Source organism: Heliconius melpomene, chromosome 18 (genome assembly GCF_056956725.1).
Source record: "Heliconius melpomene rosina isolate 202511_hmr_F chromosome 18, ASM5695672v1, whole genome shotgun sequence".
In the NCBI taxonomy this organism is placed as follows: domain Eukaryota; kingdom Metazoa; phylum Arthropoda; class Insecta; order Lepidoptera; family Nymphalidae; genus Heliconius; species Heliconius melpomene.
The window spans coordinates 4,106,189-4,125,934 of NC_140406.1; the positions used below are offsets into that span (position 1 = coordinate 4,106,189).

The window sequence follows — 19,746 nt, forward strand, 5'->3', positions numbered from 1 at the left end:
AGTTCCGCGTGCATCTATTTTGGTGCCAGAGGAAGAGATGAAAATATTAAATATTTCTTTTCTTCGAGCAGAAATCGCACCCATGACTATACAAACGACAAAACTGTCGTCACACTCTTTTGCCCCTGTGCCAAAACTGGCCTCTGATTTTGTGATTTAAAATGTTAAGTTGTAATATTTATAATTACTTTATTATTCTATATAAATACGTTAAGAAAAACTCTGAAGAATCATTGAACTTTGAAAGTAATAAAAAAATATTTAATGAGGTAAACCAATGTAAAAAGTTATTTAATATATGTATCTTGTCTTCTTTTAAACCTTAAAATTTAAAGTTACTTAAATAAAATCCAAATAAATAGTTAAAAATTGAAAAATATTGAATGTTAACGAAAAAAATATAATTTCTGTATAACGAAATTTCATTGAACCCAATAAATAATATTAGTCTTTTCGTGTTTATTAACTAATATATTCCAAGTGTTTAGAAATCTTTGTGTATATAACTAAGAAAAGAATACAAAAATTTAAATAAATATTTAATTTCCTCGAGTGGGGATCGAACCCACAACCAGTTGCGCTTAAAGTCTCACACTTGTGCCCGTGCACCACGACTGGTCTTTTTTGTTACTTAACAAAATTAATTAGCTTAATTTTCATATTCAGACAGTTATAAATTTAATATAAAACTACTTAAATATTTTATTATATTTTTAAAACACTAATAGCTATAAGCTGTTTCTAAAAATGTACAGGACCCTTTTATTTTTTTTGTTGTCCAAGTAATTCCTAGTCAAATTAATTCATTAAATTTTCTTGCGAACGTTGCTATATAAACTTGAAGAATTATTATTAAATAATTCAGTTGTGGTATAATCTCAACAGTAAATGTAATCTTTAGTTAAAGACAATGAAAATAAAACAATTTATTTTTGTACTTTTAATACAATTGTATAATATTTCGGCCGCTGGTGAGTGAAGTTTATAAATTTTAAATTTTCAAGCATTTTTACTAAACCTTTATCTTATCTTTGTATTGTATGGTTATTTTATCGAGGTAATTTCTTTAGAATTATAAGAAAAATTGCTAATTGAGCCTAATATATAATTTCTATTTAATTTTTGTTCTTCTATTGTAATTATAAAATCAGAAGTCTAACTAATATTTCTTTGTACAATATAAATATAAATTTAAAAGTTGGATATATTAAAAAATATGAAGGAACTGGGACTTTTTGTCAGAGGCAATTGAAAAATATCTTAGCATTCCCAAGAAAGTTTCAAAAGAAAATAGGTTAGAAAGAATTTTTGCCCAATCATTTTATGATAAACATTTGTTTGTATAAGATTATTAATGTTTCCCTCAAAATACTACAAATTGAAAATCTTTAATCCTGTTTTTATGAGCTGCAGATGTGCAACCACATAGAGGAAGTTTATCATCATCATCATCATCAGCAGCCATCTTTTATCCATTGCTGGACATAGGCCTTCCCTAATTCTCGCCACCATACTCGATCCTCAGCTCTTCTGACCCATCCGCCTCCCGCCAACCTCTTTAGGTCTTCCGTCCAGTTACTCTATATAAATTAGATAATTGCATGGTTAATATTCTCCTAATGGTTAACCTCTATTTATAAACAGTATTGAAAATAGATAAAAAGAACTTATGTTTTAGCACCTCCCATTCCATTAAAATGTTGGTTATGGGATTCCCCGTGCTTAATTGTAAAAGCTCAAGCAATATCTCCTATCCTCGCTGCTGGAGTTCCTGAATTTGATATGCAACCACTTGACACTATAGTGATAGACTATATACATATAGACGATGGAGAATTGAAGGTAGACTTCAGAAGTATGAGCGTTAAAGGTTTGGGCGATGCAGTTGTTGATAGTATCAGGCATGTATTATTTTTAAATTATTATGTGTCGAATTTAAGCGTAAATATGAAATTATGAAAAATATACTTATTTTTTAGCGTGGATATGTCTAAAAAAATAGCTAATATTGTTTTCCACACGGATTTTGACACTAAAAGTCGGTATATAAACAATGGTACCCTACTTTCGTCCCCCATTCACGGCGATGGTGACTTTTTTATGAAGCTCGGTGAGTTACAAAACCGTATTATAATTATAAAATAATAAAACATAAAGCGTGTTGCATTAAGACACTTCCGTTTTCCACTTTCCGCCGAATTATGAAGGCGTTATAATATGTTGAGGAGCGGAACTCAACGCCGCTCTTGTTGACACCTACTGTCTCCGTCGTCGTCTCCTACTGACGTCCTATCTGTCCCGCCTACAGTCACACGCTGGTGTCACTGTACCACGACTGACCTCGGTTTTTAATATCATTTGATTTGCATAAAATATTAATAAGATAATACAATGATTTTAATACAATCTCATTATCTTATTTTAAATATTACAGAGAACGTTCAAATAACAATGATCGTTCCTTTTGATATCATAAAAGATGCTCATGGCAAGGATGTGATGAATTTAAAATCGTTTGACTACATCTACGACGTTAAGAGCGGCGCTCAATTTCGCTTAGAAAATCTTTATAATGGCGATAAAAAATTAAGTAAGTCTCCTAACATTTTTTTAATTTATTATTCTGCTACTGTTTTCGTTTTTTTTATTTTACAAATATATAAGTAAAATATGTTAATATATATATCCAATATTTTTACAGGTGATAATATGCATAGTAAGATTAATCATAATTGGAAATTTTTGACAATTACTTTTGGGACTTACTTGTTTGATCCATTAACAGAGAAAATATTTTACTCCATACGAAACTATGTCCGTTCTGAACCAATCGAGACTGTGGCTTTATATGCATTCAAATGAATATTTACAAGGAAGGAAAAAAATAACATACAAAATAAAAAACTTAATTTAAACATATATTTGTGATTTTATTCAATGTAAACCCCCAACTACTTTTTATTTTTATAACAATGAATGTGATTTTTTTACCCCAGACTAACTTTCGGAAAAAGGATAATAAAAAGGATATAGTTTTTTTATTCAAAATTTAGTTTTTCTTAATATCTATAATAATTTACGAATTATACCTTCAAAATTATAGAAAATCCAGGTACATCTGAAATACACGTGAGTCATTAAAATAGACTATAATACAATATTACATAAATATATATATTATACCAAAAAAATTCTAGAAGAGATCAAATATTTCTTTTCATTTCAATTAAATGTCTGATGTTGTCTGAATTTAATTGTTTTTGTCTACTTTATCCATTAACAACATTTAATTGCTTAATTAATTCTAACGAATGCAAATATATTTCAACTAAGACGAAATTTTTCATTTTATAAATTCAAGCAAGCTTACTTTTGAATAAAAAACCATTCAAGTGCTAGACGGACTAACGCACGGCGGGTTTCGTACCATTTCCATGATTTTGCGGGGCTGAACTGGTTGTATCAATATAAAAGATACCACACTTTAATTTGCGGCCGTATGCACTCATTTTGTTAAATAAAAACTACAAATATAAAAGTTCTTACTTCTTGTTGTTTCTTGGCAAAATGAAGCGTGCTCGGTCACATATTCAATTTGTGTAAACTTAAACTAGAAGCTTGAATCTTGTGAGGTACAGAACCCTAAAAATACTCATGCAATTATACATTACTGTTGCCAATAAAAATCATCAATAATTGGGATTGAAACGAATAAATAATACTTTGCTAGTCATTTATTTTATTACATATAGATGCTACATTTTATATAAAAAATGTTAGATCGATCAGATATACCTACAATTATTTTAGAATAAACATACTTAATTAAATATAAAAGAACACAACTCGTTAATTTTTCTTAGTAAAAATACGGTAATGTTAAATGTAAGGGCTGAGAGTGTAAGTAGACTCTTAAAGCATTGATAATTCTATCATTCACCTTATCGAATATCATCCTTCCGTGCGCTTTTGATAAAAGCCAATTTTGGTTAATCAATTCGAGGGCGCTGTCACCTAAAAGAAATTAAATTAATTGAATAAGATACACATATTATTCAAAATGGATTCATAAATATAATTCATAATGATTATTAGGGGGACAGCTCGATTGACCTTCGAAAACACGGTATCAAGGATACTGGAGGAAGGTCACATAAAAAGCAAGAGGACCTCCCGGAGGGCATGTATGAAGAGGTTGATGACAGTGGACGAGGTGAAAGAGGTATGTAGAGAACGTAGCGTTTGGCGTTCCGTTCTCTCTGACTACCCCGCTAGGGATAAAGCGTCAAGTTGTGTTGTGTTGTTGTTGTTGTTGTTAATAGTATAAGATGTATGACGATTCAAATAGTAGATATGTCGTAAACAAGTATTTTATTAGTCTGCCATTATTACACGTGTAAACCCCAGCGATTGTAACTCCCTACAGGAAATAGTGAGATTGCAGATATTTCCAATTTATACGCCTAATGACGAAGCTAAGATATCTTTACAAAAGTTTCTAATATTTTTTTTCGTTACTGACTATTAATTCTTTTAATCATATTTAAATAAAAGGAACTTTTTGATAACTAATGAAAAAATCATATTTATTTGAAAAGACAAGAAAATATTCTTATTTGTTCATGTTATTTTCAAAATATATATTGTCATATCAACGATTCATAAGTTAACAAATTTAACTTTATTATTCAATCATTAGAGTAAGGTCAAAGGCGTGACATGTTTAGAATAATATATCATTTACTACCGTCATATTCCATACGCTTGGGTAATTTGTTCATACATTAATCATTCCAAGCCTCCAAAGACCTCATGGTCTTGAGACCATTCTCTATATTATTCCCTTAAATTATTATACCGTGGGTGCTACAAACATGACCTATGCTACGTTGATACAGAAATATGAATTCGAAACTTTTTAAAATGTATCTTTATACTTATATATGCTATTAGATAATATTAAACTAATTTTCAAAATTAATATTGTATTTAATACAAACAATGTATTCATTGAATAGCCTTTTTAAAAAATAAGCCTTTTTGAAGAGTACCTAAGTTGTACTACTAACTTAATAAAACTAAAATAAATATCTATATATATATAAATTAGGTATTTGTAACATAGGTTCAAGATCAAGGTCGAACGTAAACCAATGATATTATTACACATGATTTATCCAAACTTTCTAAAATACCAACTGACATGCGACAATCTAATCCAATTACTCGCTTCGACTGATGGATATGGAGCCAGTAATGGGATTGTCTACATCCAATTGTGATTATATTGGCTCTGACAGTGTTAAGGATGTCACTGTGCACCCTTAATTTATTTATTCATATAAATATTATTTTTTATACTTAAAATAACTAATTTATATTTAACTTAACTAATGATACTAAATTAAACATTATAGTTCCCAGGGAGTATTAACTGAATAAAAAAACAAGTTATTCCGTTTTAAATTTATTTAAAAAAATCGGGACCATCGCTGTTCGGTGGCAGGGGTGTGACTATTAAATCTTTACCTGACGGTTGTAGGTTCGATTCACACTCGGAGTTTTTATTTTAATAAAATTTTCGGAAAGTGAGGAACAGAGTGTCTTAAAAATAGGTTCCCTTTACCTGTGAACTGCGAAGCTAAAATCAATGAAATAAATAAAAAAAAATATTTAATTTATTTTATACATTATTCTGTGCGCTAGAGGAGATTTGACTATTCCTATATAACTACTACCAACACTTCACTTCACTTTTTTCGTTTTGCTACGTCGTAAAAAATATTCAAATAATTTATTTCAAAAAAAGTGTTTCATTTATACCCTTATCTATAGTAATGCAACGTAACTATGTATACCTTCCTATATTACCTTCCACCCTCCACTTATTACTCTTTTATTCTAATCATTCAGGCTTATTTTGATCGTTCAGGCTTGTATTTTTTTTTACTAATCCTATCGAAAAGTGAAAAAAAGTTCATATATATATATATTTCATAAATATCTATATAGTTCAAGCGGGCAAGGCCCGCGGCTCCGCTAGTATAATATAAAAAATAGGAATTTAAAAAACAACTATTGCATTTGCATTGTAATAGCTTTGTACCTACCTACGTTAATGTTCCAATTCGAACCTGAGTCAAACTAAATAATTAAATTAAATATTATGATAATATACACGGTTGTAAAATTGCAAATGGAAATTAATCAGGAGATTGAACAATTCAATTCTCACTGTAACATCCTATTAAAAAAGTTGTGTTTTAGTAGGCTGTTGTTTTAATTTTTTAAAAATAAAACAAATTTACATAGCAGTCATAACAGCAATTGTAAATATCTATTTATCCAGCTTCACGCTGTATCCATACTCAAAGAAAACGGAAAGCCTAACGCTACGGTCTTTGCAAACCTCTCTCACCTCGTACACTGCCATCAACCTCTTCATGCCTTCATGGATCCCCATGAAAGTCTTACATGTTTTCTCTAGATGGGGATGGAAATAATAAATAAAAAAGTTAAAAGAAATTACAAAATATTTTAATCTGTGCTATAAAGCCAATTTAATATTCAAGGCGTCAAACTTGTCAAAGTAAGCATTATTTTGATTGACCAAATGTCAACGTCAAAGTACACTAAACACGTGCGGAATTGAGAGTTTACTGTAATATTTTCTAATTCTATAATATTGAAAAACTGAAAATGGGTGTTATACAAAGAATAAAGTAAGCTATTTTTTATCATCTAAATGAAGTTATCTCTAAATATACTATATATATTACAATTATTTATAACATTGCAGAAAGCCTACAACCCGTAAAGGTAAAAAAGTCCTACTCTCCAGAGAACCCAAACCTGTAGAAGGTCCTAAGCAGTGTATATTTCTTCAAGCTCGAAACCCTTCAGAACGCGCACGAAAAGTCCTAAAAGATATTTACGACTTAAAAAAACCTGATGCAGCGTTCTTAAGCCGAAAGAATGATTTCGTACCTTTTGAAGATGCTACCATCATTGAAAAGTAAGTATAAATGTATATAAATCTATATATTTATAAACATGGTATAAAATTGAAAATTGCCCCAAATTATAGATCCACCTTACTTAGAATGCCAGTTAAGATTAATTAGGATGTACAGTGAAATATTACTAATTTAGCACAATAAGCTAACTCCATTTCATGAGTATCTTAATACTAGGACTATTCTGCTATTTGTGAAGTTGAAAAAAAATAAATAATATTTTTTACTCTTTCAGGTTATGCTACAAAAAAGAGACAGCACTGTTCGGTGTTAGTTCACATAGTAAGAAGCGACCTCACAATATTATATTAGGTCGCACATTTAATTACACTATTCTTGACATGATAGAACTTGGCGCAGATAATTTTAAAGCCATGTCTGAATTCCATAACATGAAAGTGTTAGCTGGTATTAAACCCTGCCTTCTCTTCAATGGACCATCATGGGAGCTCAATCAGGATATGAAAAGACTTAAGTCCCTCTTTATTGACTTCTTTTACAGAGAAAAAGTAAGACATTATATTTAATTTAGTGGCAATTTAATTTAATTTAATGGCAAAATTTGAACACTAAATGATGTGTTAAATGATTTTCTGAAATTCTTATTAAATAACTATGGTACTAAAATGATTGCAGTACTTTTTTTCTACATGATATTATATAAAATACGAATGGGTTAAATATGAAAGTAATTATTGTGAATAAGTAAAACAAAAATTTGTTATGGTACTTCAAAGTATAAAGTAGTAATATAACCTATAAATTTTATATTTGTATTTACAAAAATGTCATCAAAAGGAAACTAACTTTTAAGTACAAAAGAATAGAATGGCCCAATTATTAATTATTAAGAAGAACTCATTAAATTCAAAATAAATAAAATGTATATACATGTATATAAAAAACTCATAGATTATTTATGAATTTTCAGATAGAGTCAATAAGGCTCCAAGGTTTGGAACATGTCTTAAGTTTCACAGCAACCGAAGATGGCACAATATATGTCAGATCATATAGGATTCAGTTAAAGAAAAGTGGGCAAAGAACTCCTAGAGTTGAACTTGAAGAAATAGGTATGTATTTTTTTATAGCATGTTTAAATAAATATTTCCTTTTCTCGAGTGGAGATTGAACCCACATCTAGTCAATTTTGCGGCACCATTTGTGCCCCTGCACCGCGATTGGCCTTTTATTTATTTTTTTATATTTCCTCTCTTCACTCTGGTGTCGCGGCAAAGCGAGCGTTGAGTTCCACCACTCAACACACTATGCCCCCAGAATTTGGCGGAAAGTGGGGAATGGAGAGGCTTAATACTAGGTTCACTCTACCTACCCTGCTGTATGCCAGATACAGCAGGGTGTATGTCAAATAAATCAGCTGATTCATTTGTCACTAAAAGAAGATTTTAGTGACAAGAGAAATTTTATACATAGTTTGTCTAAAGTATTTTTGTTGTAATAATGCAAAAGATCAATGGAAACGTAACCTTTACTGTAACATATTGATTCAAGACTGGGCCATACTAATTAGCAATGTCCTCTGAAACTTGATCGAGATCAATCTAAGCTGTGCCTCGGATGTGGTAGATAATCTCGAGCGAAAGAATTTTCCTCAGCTTATTTAACCATGTGGAAAATAATAAAATTAACTTTATCTTTAAAATAAGCTTTACATACCTAATATATTACTCATACATACACTGTATGTAGATTATATCAAAAAAATAGCACATTTTACATATAAAACAATGTTATAAGTAAGTAATTAATTATTTCCGAAATTTTATAACATAAAAAATATATAAAGAGACTAAATTATGTAATATTCTATTTTCAGGCCCATCAATAGATTTCAAACTACGCAGGACTAAGCTAGCATCAGACGATCTGTACAAAGAAGCTTGCAGAGTACCTAAAGAAATTAAACCAATTACTAAAAAGAATATATCTCGAGATGCATTTGGAAGTAAAATGGGTCGCATACATATGGGCAAACAAGATATTCACAGACTACAAACTAGAAAGATGAAGGGCTTGAGGAAAACTGCGGAAGAGAAGAAACAGTTCCTTATGAAAAAGAAAATGGCCAAGAAAGAAGCGAAAAAAGCTAGTGTTGGTCAAGAATAATATATGATTATTCTTTTACATACTTTTTCATTTATTTTTGATTATATGTATTTATATGTATTCCCCACTTTCCGCTGAATTCAGGAGTCATTGCGTGTTTCAGGAGAAGGGTGAATTCAGGAGTCATTTTGAATTAAAAAATCTTAATTTTTCAAGTCGAGAAAAAAATAACATTAAGAAATAAAGTACTACATATATCGAATAAACGTAAATATCTATATTAACACCTAACTAATTGGAATTTTTAGATTACTTTTAATTACACCTTAACTTTACTATTTTATAAATGGTGTCCGCACCTTCATTTAATTGGACCTTTATGATGCCATTTCCTACTCTGTAGTGCTCCCCTAACCAAGAAAGACAACCAAATCAGTAGCAAAAGATTTTGTGCGATGCCCACCCCAGAAATTTAACTTATAACAAAATTTGTCGTGAAATTATAAAAAACAACATTTACACGAACATATCTGTTCAAAGCTAAGGTCAAAGCCCCTCCAGAAAATGTTTGTCTGGGACAACACAAGTCTATATTTTTTTTTAAGGTTGTTATAGAGACGTAGTGTGTAAGTTCTTATGCACGATTCCAAGTCACACTTGAATGATGATGATACCATTAAATTTACCTTATTAACATGCAATTGGTACAGTTGTAATTCTTTTTATTGATATTATTTAATTTAATTTAAATAGATCGAATGTTAAATTAAATAAAAAACTTGTTTTAAATATTGCACAAATACTGCATATTTTTACACTTTTGATAACATTTATTATATATTCATTATTTATGTTTCAATTAACCGAAATAAGTCGATATATTTAAAAGGTTTGTATAAATTTAGTAATATGTTAAAACCAGGATAAATTCGCCCACTCCACTTTGTTGGTACACGTTGGTAAATTGCATGTTGAGTGGCAGAACTCAACGCCGCGCTTTGCCTCGAACCTCGACACCAGAGCAAAGAAATGGAAATATAAACGTACCTAAATAAATATTTAACGTCGTCGAGCGAACCCACAACCGTCGTCTTGAGCCGCTGCGCCACGACGGCTTGAATAACTAATAAAATATGAATAAATGTAATAACTAATAAAATATTTTTTTATAGTAAGTGCATGCTTGTAAGTACTGTATATTGTTAAAAGAGCTAATTTATCTTGACATTACTTTCGTAAGTGGTAACTGTATTTTTCCTTCCGCAATAGAAATAATTAGGTATAATGATAAAAATTTAAACACCGCAAACTTCCAAGGAAAACCCACAGGTAGGTAGGTACTTAGTCACAGAATTCTTATTTTACGTTAACACGCGCTAATTGCTAGTACATGTAAGTCTATTCCTTATTATATATATTTTTCCTTATTGTATCGCATTTTATTTAACACTTGACAGATCTAAGAAATAAAAGAAAATCATAAAAATCCCCCAATCGAGAATCGATCTCCAGAACTGCTTTGAATGACAAACACATCCAAAATGCGTCATCATACTGTTACGTAAACGTATTTAACTATTTACTATTGTAATTTATTAATTAAATAACAATAGTAAATACGGTATAGGTAGGTGTAACTAATACCTTCTTTGCATTGCATTAATACATTAAAAATAAAATAATTCACCTGTAAGCATATACCTACAGAAAAAAAGCAGCTTCATGTATTGCCGCTTAGCACGGTAAGCAAAAGGAAAGGCTCTTCCTGTGAAAATTTCGAGATAGTACTTATTGAATGGTGTTTTGCTTTTTTACTAGAACGAGGAATGAAAATGAATGATCCCTCAATGAGGATTCGAACACCAAAGCTTTCGACTTCAGCACGCATCTGTCATATGCTGTGCCACTGCGGCACCATTCTCTTCTCTACCGGCGCGGCGCACAGTGGGACGGAATGACGCGCTTCGTGTCAAAAATCCGTAACTCATTCAGTTTTCATCGCAAAATGTTGAAATTTTGCATATATATACTTGAAATATTTGCTATCAATGACATAAAATAGATATTAATAAAAGTCATGAGTTATTTAATAAAAAAAATTCAAAGTTAGAAATTGTCATAAATAAGAGCTTATTAAGATGTTTAAAAAATATTATTATTTTTAAATCATTAAAAGTAACTTAAATATACTAAATCTAGGCTGTTAAACAAAAAAGTGATGTATCATATGTAATATAAAAATAATTTTAATAAAAATAGTGATGTAAGCAAGGAATTTATTCTGTGACTTGCAGAAGTTTAGCTTCGTCAATCAGTTCGTTAGATAATTTTGTAATCCTTATTTCTTACTTCCTATGGGTCTTCAGAATGTTGCCCAATAGGAAGAATTGCATAGTACTGAATAATTTGAGCTCCATGTATAAGAATTTTATGCGCCGAAGAAGGCATGTAATACTTGTTACATTTGTTAACATATAATTGCGCTGTATTAAGTGATATATATATATATTGATCGAATTTTTCGACATTCACAGCAAGTCCTGATGACATAGTTTGAAGAATTACATAAAAATTTTTTTTGAATGTTGTTCATTATAGTTTGTACGTCTGATGACGACAAATTGAAGTTCTCCTTTTAAAAGTTTTCTATTTCAGAAGTATTTCTCCCTTCAATTATAAAAGTGCAAAAGTAACGTCTACTGCAAACGAATTCACTCATTTTGCACAAAATATATGTATATCTTTTAAGAAGGTAACAGTAATAGAAACAATGCGGAAAGTCCGGTTACTCTAATGAAAGAAACTAGCTATAATTGGTCTTTTTATACTTGTCCAGAAAAGTGTTGCGTGCAAAACCACATCAAATTAATTAAATATTTTATTTTGTATTCACATAATATTGTTTATTCACATAAAAAAATGATAATTTTGTTATGTTCATGGTTGGAATGACCACAAAAAAAGTCAATTTCAAAACAAACATGTTAAAATAAACATTCTGATAGTTTTTTCTACTTATAGAACCAAAAAAAGAACTAAATAGGACGCCAATTATTTAAAATAAAAGCAGTCATTCATGAAATCATTCATAAAAAAGTCATTCATGAAATATCAAAAATTGACATTTTACTACATTTTGGTTTTTTTGCTCTAAATCAAAATGGCGCAAATATGCGCAAAATTTTATTCTTTCCCATAATTGTTGAATAGTTGTAGTATACATAAATATAGTTTTCTCGGCAGCGGCAGCCAGCGGCAACAGTGAAAACTCCAATTGAAAATATAAAAATGTTAAAATATAACACTTTTAAAAAGTTTAAGATATCTTTTTAAATATAGTTTTTTATTATACACTAATTATATTTTCTTAAAGAAGAGACAATGAGCTTTATAAAAATGTATAATATAAATATAGTTACTATAGAAATTTATAAAGAAACTAACGCTTAAATATCGCTATATGCAGTATGGAAAATAGGGAAATATCGAAGTGTATTTTTTGAAGGTCATTTTGGATACTTTAAACTGCTATCAAAAATAAAAATCTTGTTGTATTGATAAGATAGTCTATTCTAGTATATAGAACAATCAACAGAACTTTTGTTTCGACCATTTTCGGCACGCTTTTATAGGAAGCGTCCCATAGTGCGGCGTCCTATTTAAAGAATCTTTTTAAAAAGAAGAGCTTCAAAATGTATCTCACATAAGTAGGTAGCAGGCAGAAGGAACCTAGTGTTAAGAACGGAATGTCTGAACTCAGTGTAGTGAAGTGAAAATATAATAATGTAGGTATATATTTTTCCTTTATTTACAAAAAACAATGGTCAAATGTGAGTCGGTCGCTCCCACCGTGTGTTTCGTACAAATCAGGACTGTTGGTAAACGAGAAGTACAACATATAAAAGTTTATAGGCGTATGCACATATCTATACTAATATAATAAAGCGGAAGAGTTTGTTTGTTTGTTTGTTTGTTTGTTTGTTTGTTTGTTTGTTTGTTTGTTTGTTTGTTTGTTTGTTTGTTTGTTTGTTTGTTTGTTTGTTTGTTTGTTTGTTTGTTTGTTTGTTTGTTTGTTTGTTTGTTTGTTTGTTTGTTTGAACGCTAAGATCTCTGGATCTACTGGTCCGATTTTCATTGTTTTTGTTTTGTATGAAAGCTGCATTCTTCAGAAGTGCTATAGGCTATATAACATTACATTACACATATATACTAATATATTAAAATACTTTCTAATTTGACATGCAATTTATTCTGCCATGTTAATAACAATTTTGATATTCATCCTTATGAAAATAAATATAATAGTCACTTTTAGCATTTTATCTAGATTGAAATTATAGTTAACTATATAACATTCTAATAAATAATTAAGGAGATGTCACTGTTTCCAAATGACCTAGCCACCTAGCGGGCGGTACAGTATGACCGACGCGAACGGACAGATGACGTTGACGGTTTTATAAATTTTCATACATTTTCGGACTATTGTAAATGTGTATGTAATTATTTGCTGTTTATAATTAATTTAAGCTACACTTTGGTTCTCTTCTTATTTTATTTGATATTGCCCGCTAAAATTATCCTACTTAATAGAGAGAAATGTTCAGTTATTTCGTAGAGTCGATATCTATGTACGCACGCACGGAAAACTTTAGGTACTTTTTCTAATATTAAGAATACCTATCCTTTAGTTACTTTTAATCCTTTTGTTGGTTCATTTCAATAACTCAGATAATTTTTTCTAATAATGTGTATCTACTTATTATTCTTTTTGATTATTTAAGCTTATATTATCTTACTTATTCTATTGAGAATTGAAAATAATTTCATGAATATATTTAATAAATATTCTTATAGTTGAAGCAGGCGTAGCCGCGTCCGGGTCCACTAGTTTTGTATATTGTCACTTTGTACCAATTTCATACAAAATGCAACGATGCAATTATATTTTATGCATCGTAGCATTTTATATGAAATTCGTATCTTTTGATTGCGTTAACTTAGAAGCTCGATTTTGTCTGTGCTCCTAGGGACCATAGATTTGAATATTTTATGTCAATTTTAGCTTGGTACTCAAAATAGACGGACTTTATAGACGGACAATTGAATAACATAGTGTTCCTAAAAAGGTTCGGTTTTTACGTTTTGTGGTACGGAACCCTAAAAATTATAAAAATTATAAAATTAAAAATAAAAAAATGTCGGTTCCATTGCAATGCGTAATTAATTAATTATATTTTATACAAAATTATGCAAATACCAACTAAAAAAATATCGGAAATTAAACTGAAAACGGAAACAAAATGAACGTGATGTACTTGAAATACTTAATTGATTATATTTTCTCACTTAATAATGTAAATACTGCAAGAACAATTTTAAAAAATTAGTTGCAAATAATTGTTCATGTTAATTCAGTCTTGACGTGTCAAAAAATATTTTTACAGAAAAATTATTAAAATTTTTGTTGGTAAAAATCCCTAGTCTCGATCTGTCTAGATTGGGTACGACTGGGTTCAAATTCAAGTCAGAATTTAAATATACCTACTAGATACAAATAATAAAAAAACTATTAAAGTTCTATCTTACTAACTTAATTAAATATTTAGAAATAAAATAATTTTGTATGTGTCTCAAAAAGCAAGATTTATTAATACTTTGTAAAAAAAATAAACATACTTTTTTCATTTCATTCAACATTTTCCACCCGTTTAGAGACATTGCGGCGCTAGGTACGAAGGTTGCCTGAATAAGTAGATCTAAGTCCATTGGATTTGGGAAATTCATAATATACAAACTGATACAATACGCTATGCCAGTAGTGGTTCAGGGGCACTAGAGCACAACTATAAGCAAGACAGTTTGTGAGTTCGATTCCCACTGAAGTGAAATTTTTAATATTATTATGTCTTCGCTCTGGTAACGAGGTAAAGCTTGGCGATGAGTTTCGCCAGTCAACACGCAATGCCTTCGTTCGGCCTCTAGAGTGCTTCACGGAAAGTGAAGAACTGGGAGAGTTTTAACACTTAATTCCCTTTAAAATCACGCACATAGTGTTGTTGGTATGTGAAGCTGAAAAGAAAGATATTCAATATTCATACTAAAAGTAGGTTTCCACTGAACAGACACAATTAAGTCGATAAGACGTTTAGTGTTAAAAATAACAATAAATATCTTTAGAAATTGTATTTAATTATCTAGAACACCACTTCCTTAATGTCACTTATATACATACATACCAGCATGCCACACACATGCTTATAAAAGAATTAATATAATATAAGTACCTACAGTAGCTAAAACATTTCCGCTTCTCAAAAATAACTACCGGCCGCCCTGGTGTCTTTTATGTAAATTAAAACATACATTTATACATAATGTAAGTGAATGAATTTCAAAGTCTCTATATATTTTTACATTTTTATCTAATAAATACATATAACGTACAGCTTTTTTAAGCAAGAAGTTTACTTCTTTCGTAATATTTTTTATGAAAAAATACAAGCAAAGAAGCGTGCGGATCACCTGATAGTAAGTGATCACCGCCACCCACGGCCCCGTGTAACACTAGAGGAGTTGCAGGTGCGGTGCCGGTCTTTGAAGGTACTCAGATCGTATCGCCATGGAAACACTGCCGCAGTGGCAGAAGCCATATTAACGAGATACACCAAGACCTGGCTATTTATGATGCTGTCCATGATTTTTTGGAAGAGATAGCAATAGGCCTGTAGTTAGATGGATCGGAACCGTCGCCTTTTTTCAGGATCGGGTGGATAAGAGCGCTCTTCCACGAGTCTGGGACTACGCTATTACTAATTGCGTTTATTTAATACGTAAGTAGCTCGTGTAAACAAATTCATTAATTTTGATCATGTCGATTAATCCAATTACCATTGTATGTTTTATTCAATTAAAAATCTAAATGCAGAGTGGATGTGGAAGTATACCTACCTTACTTCTGCGATGTCGGTGAAATTAGCTTTGTTATTATTGTTTAGCGTAGGTAATATGTTAAAATAATGACGAGAATGACATAGTGATCATACAAATGTATAGAACTATATACTCGTACCTACACTTATGGATTTAATTCATATAGAACTATATATTTTTTAGCTTCACACGGTACCCCATACATATCCAGCACATAAGCAGAAGGAACCTGGGCACCCGGTACTTTCGTTCCCCACTTTCCACTGAATTCTGGACGCATTGTGTGTTAAGTGGTTGAACTAAAAGCTGCGCGTTACCATTTAATATTGCATTTCCTCGAGCGGGAACCGAAGTTAAAACCTGTCGCGTTTTCACACGCTTGTGCCCCTGTTCCACGACTGGCCTCTACTGGACTTTTATCATCATTTTATAATTCAAATACCTATATTTGAAGTTAAATAAAACAAAAATAAAATATGAATTACCTACTCATATATTTACATCACATTCAAATATCTACTATAGCTAAGTAGCCCAACAAGTAATAAAGTCAAATAAAATTGCGATATAACCAAAGCAAAATCAAATCTTGATTTTCTAACCTATTTATCAATAACTATTACTTAAAGCTCAGTAGATGAGTTCAAGAGTGTCATGACACGAGTGTCATGTCGCGAATTTATTAAATACATTGTAAAATAACGACATAAAATAAATGAAAAGTAAAAATTTGAAAAAGCTTTTATTTGAACGGTGCTAAAGCTTTAAAAAAATAAAATAATAACAAATAATAATTCATTCCCCAGAGTAGGAATCGAACCCAACCCTAGCGTTACACGCTTGTGCTTCTGCACCACGACAGCCTCTTCAGAAATAATTCAGTATAACGACAATTCCTAGAAGCAATGTAGCGCTACCATACATACTAGTAGACAAGACACATATGTCGTTTATAAACCGATTGACAGACCGAATTTTTAGTATAGATACTGCTGAATTACATTCATTAAACATATTTAAGATTTTTGCTCAACGTATAATGTATTAACATTTTTTTCGCCAACACGCTTCGCAGTATAGTGCAGGGACGAGATATAGTCCATCCATCCATCCATCAGCCTTTTAACGTCCACTGCTGGACATAGGCCTCCCCTAATTCTCGCCACTCCGTCCGGTCCTGCGCCCTTTGAATCCAGCGGATTCCCGCTGTCTTTGTAAGGTCGTCGGTCCACCTGGTTGGAGGGCGGCCTGTGCTTCTTTTGCCGAGACGGGGTCGCCATTCGAGGACCTTTCTTCCCCATCGGTTGTCGGCCCTCCTGACAATATGGCCTGCCCATTGCCACTTCAGCTTGCAAATTTTGAGAGCTATGTCGGTAACCCGCGTTCGTCTACGGATTTCATCATTACGAATTTTGTCGCGTAGAGAAATACCAAGCATAGCCCTCTCCATCGCTCGCTGAGCCACTTTGAGCCTGTGGATAAGGCTTGCAGTGAAGGACCACGTCTCAGCGCCATAAGTTAACACTGGCAACACACACTGGTTGAAAGTTTTTGTCTTCAGGCACTGAGGGATACTAGACGAAAAAATATTTTGTAGTTTCCCAAATGCTGCCCAGCCGAGTTGGATTCTACGAGTGACCTCTCTCTGAAAGTTGGACTTACCCATTTGGATCACTTGTCCCAGGTAAATGTACTCGTCGACAACTTCCAGAGGTACGCCTTCAACAACGACCGGCATGGGTGTAACATGGACATTAGACATAATTTTTGTCTTATCCATGTTCATCTTAAGACCCACCCGTTGTGAGGCGCTATGGAGGTCCCCTAGCATAGTACTGAGTTCCTCCAGGGACTCTGCCAAGATTACTATATCATCGGCAAATCGAAGGTGTGTTAAGTGTTCGCCGTTGATGTTAATACCATGCCTCTTCCACTCAATCAGCTTGAATACGTCTTCCAATGCAGCATTGAACAGTTTCGGGGATATTACATCCCCCTGTCGCGCTGCAGTGGAATAAGCGCTGTTCTTCCATCGTGGACACGGACTGACATGGTCGCGGCTTTGTATACACACTTCAATACCTCGATGTATCGATAGTCAATCTGGCATCGTTGGAGAGACTCTAGCACCGCCCAGGTCTCGATAGAATCGAAGGCTTTCTCATAGTCCACATACGCAACACATAGCGGCAGATTGTACTCCTCGGTCTTCTGTATGACCTGTCGCAGTGTATGTATGTGGTCCATGGTACTGTAGCCTTTTCGGAAACCGGCTTGTTCGGGAGGCTGGAAGTCGTCTAGCCTGCGCGCGATACGATTAGTGAGAACCCTTGAAAAAAGCTTATAGATGTGACTCAAAAGCGAGATAGGTCTGTAGTTCTTCAAAAGAGCTCTATCGCCCTTTTTGAAGAACAACACAACCACGCTCCTGCTCCAATCTTCTGGAACAGTTCCGCTACTGATGACGGTATCAAATAATTTTTGTAGCGTTACTAGGAGGGGTTTCCCTCCAGCTTTTAGTAGCTCTGCGGTGATACCGTCATCACCTGGTGCTTTGTTGTTCTTAAGCTGATAAGGGCTCCTCTAATTTCGTACAGGCTGACGTCCGGAAAATCTTCGGTATAGCGTCGGGTCAATTTGGCTCTTTTGTCATTCACCAAATTGGGAACGAGAGGTTTCAAAGATGTATATAAATGTCCGTAGTACCTCTCAATTTCTCTCAGAACTTCAGGCTTAGACGAAACTATAGCACCAGACTCCGCCTTCAACCTCGTTAACTGGCTTTGCCCAACACTCTGATTCCTTGTGAACACCTTGGAGCTTTGGTTCCGCTCGATTATGTTCTTGACGCGCCTTGCATTCTGAGCACGCAGATCACGTCGTCTGCTGCAAGAGATCTGTTTGTTGAGCTGCCTGTATTTAAACATTGAAGACGGGGACCGTATACACAGTTCACGCCTTTCTTTCATAAGACCAAGTGTATGATCAGAGAGCTCTTGAGGTTTACCACTGGAGGGGGTCTTAAAAAACTTGGATCCCAACTCATGGACGATTCGTACTACCCTCGTGTTGAAATCATCCACAGACTTGCATAATTCTAGGTCCGCGAAACGATTTTCCAACTCCAGCTGAAAGTTCTCGGAGCCATGGATTTGGACAGGTGTCGGTCGGAGTGTAGACTTCATCAAGCGTGATCGTTCCAGCTTAATATTGATATTTAACGTGCCTCTTACCATCCGGTGATCGCTACCGGTTTTAACCCTATTGATCACTGAGACATCGTTAAATATGTGCTTCTTGTCTGTCAGAATGAAGTCTATCTCGCTTTTAGTGGAGCCACTAGGGCTTATCCAAGTCCACTTGCGCTGTGGTTTCTTTTTGAAGAAGGAGTTCATCATAAAGAGGTTCTCCCTCTCCAAAAAGTCAGCAAGCAAGTGGCCTCGGTGGTTCCGTTGCCCAAATCCAAAGGGCCCTACTTTCTGCTCGTCACCGTCTCGCTTGCCCAGTCTTGCATTAAAATCTCCCATCACTACCGTGAAATGAGTTTTTGAGGCATGTATGGCTCTACTGACGTCCTCATACATAGCCTCAACTTCATTGTCTGGGTGTGTCGAAGTCGGAGCATATACCTGTATAACCTTCAGCGAATACCGTTCCGATATTCTGAGTATAAGGTATGCTACCCTTGCTGACACACTTTCGACTTGTGTCACGTTGTTGACGAGGGACC

The 19,746-nt window shown here is 32.8% G+C and overlaps 2 protein-coding genes across 2 annotated transcripts; both read left to right on the forward strand.

The window, feature by feature from the left end:
- The first annotated feature begins 1,216 nt into the window (after window positions 1–1,216).
- On the forward strand, window positions 1,217–2,910 carry LOC146529256 (protein takeout-like). The gene is made up of 5 exons (XM_085201904.1): window positions 1,217–1,244; window positions 1,679–1,901; window positions 1,980–2,110; window positions 2,435–2,590; window positions 2,702–2,910. The coding sequence occupies exons 1-5, from the start codon at window positions 1,217–1,219 to the stop codon at window positions 2,860–2,862; spliced, it is 699 nt and encodes a 232-aa protein (XP_085058030.1). The 3' UTR covers window positions 2,863–2,910.
- Window positions 2,911–5,892: 2,982 nt separating this feature from the next.
- Window positions 5,893–9,161, forward strand: Non3 (Ribosome production factor 2-like protein Non3). Its single transcript, XM_085201642.1, has 5 exons — window positions 5,893–6,722; window positions 6,800–7,015; window positions 7,252–7,525; window positions 7,948–8,089; window positions 8,854–9,161. Exons 1-5 carry the CDS (start codon window positions 6,700–6,702, stop codon window positions 9,141–9,143), a joined length of 945 nt encoding a protein of 314 aa, XP_085057768.1. The 5' UTR covers window positions 5,893–6,699; the 3' UTR covers window positions 9,144–9,161.
- The last annotated feature ends 10,585 nt before the right edge of the window (window positions 9,162–19,746 follow it).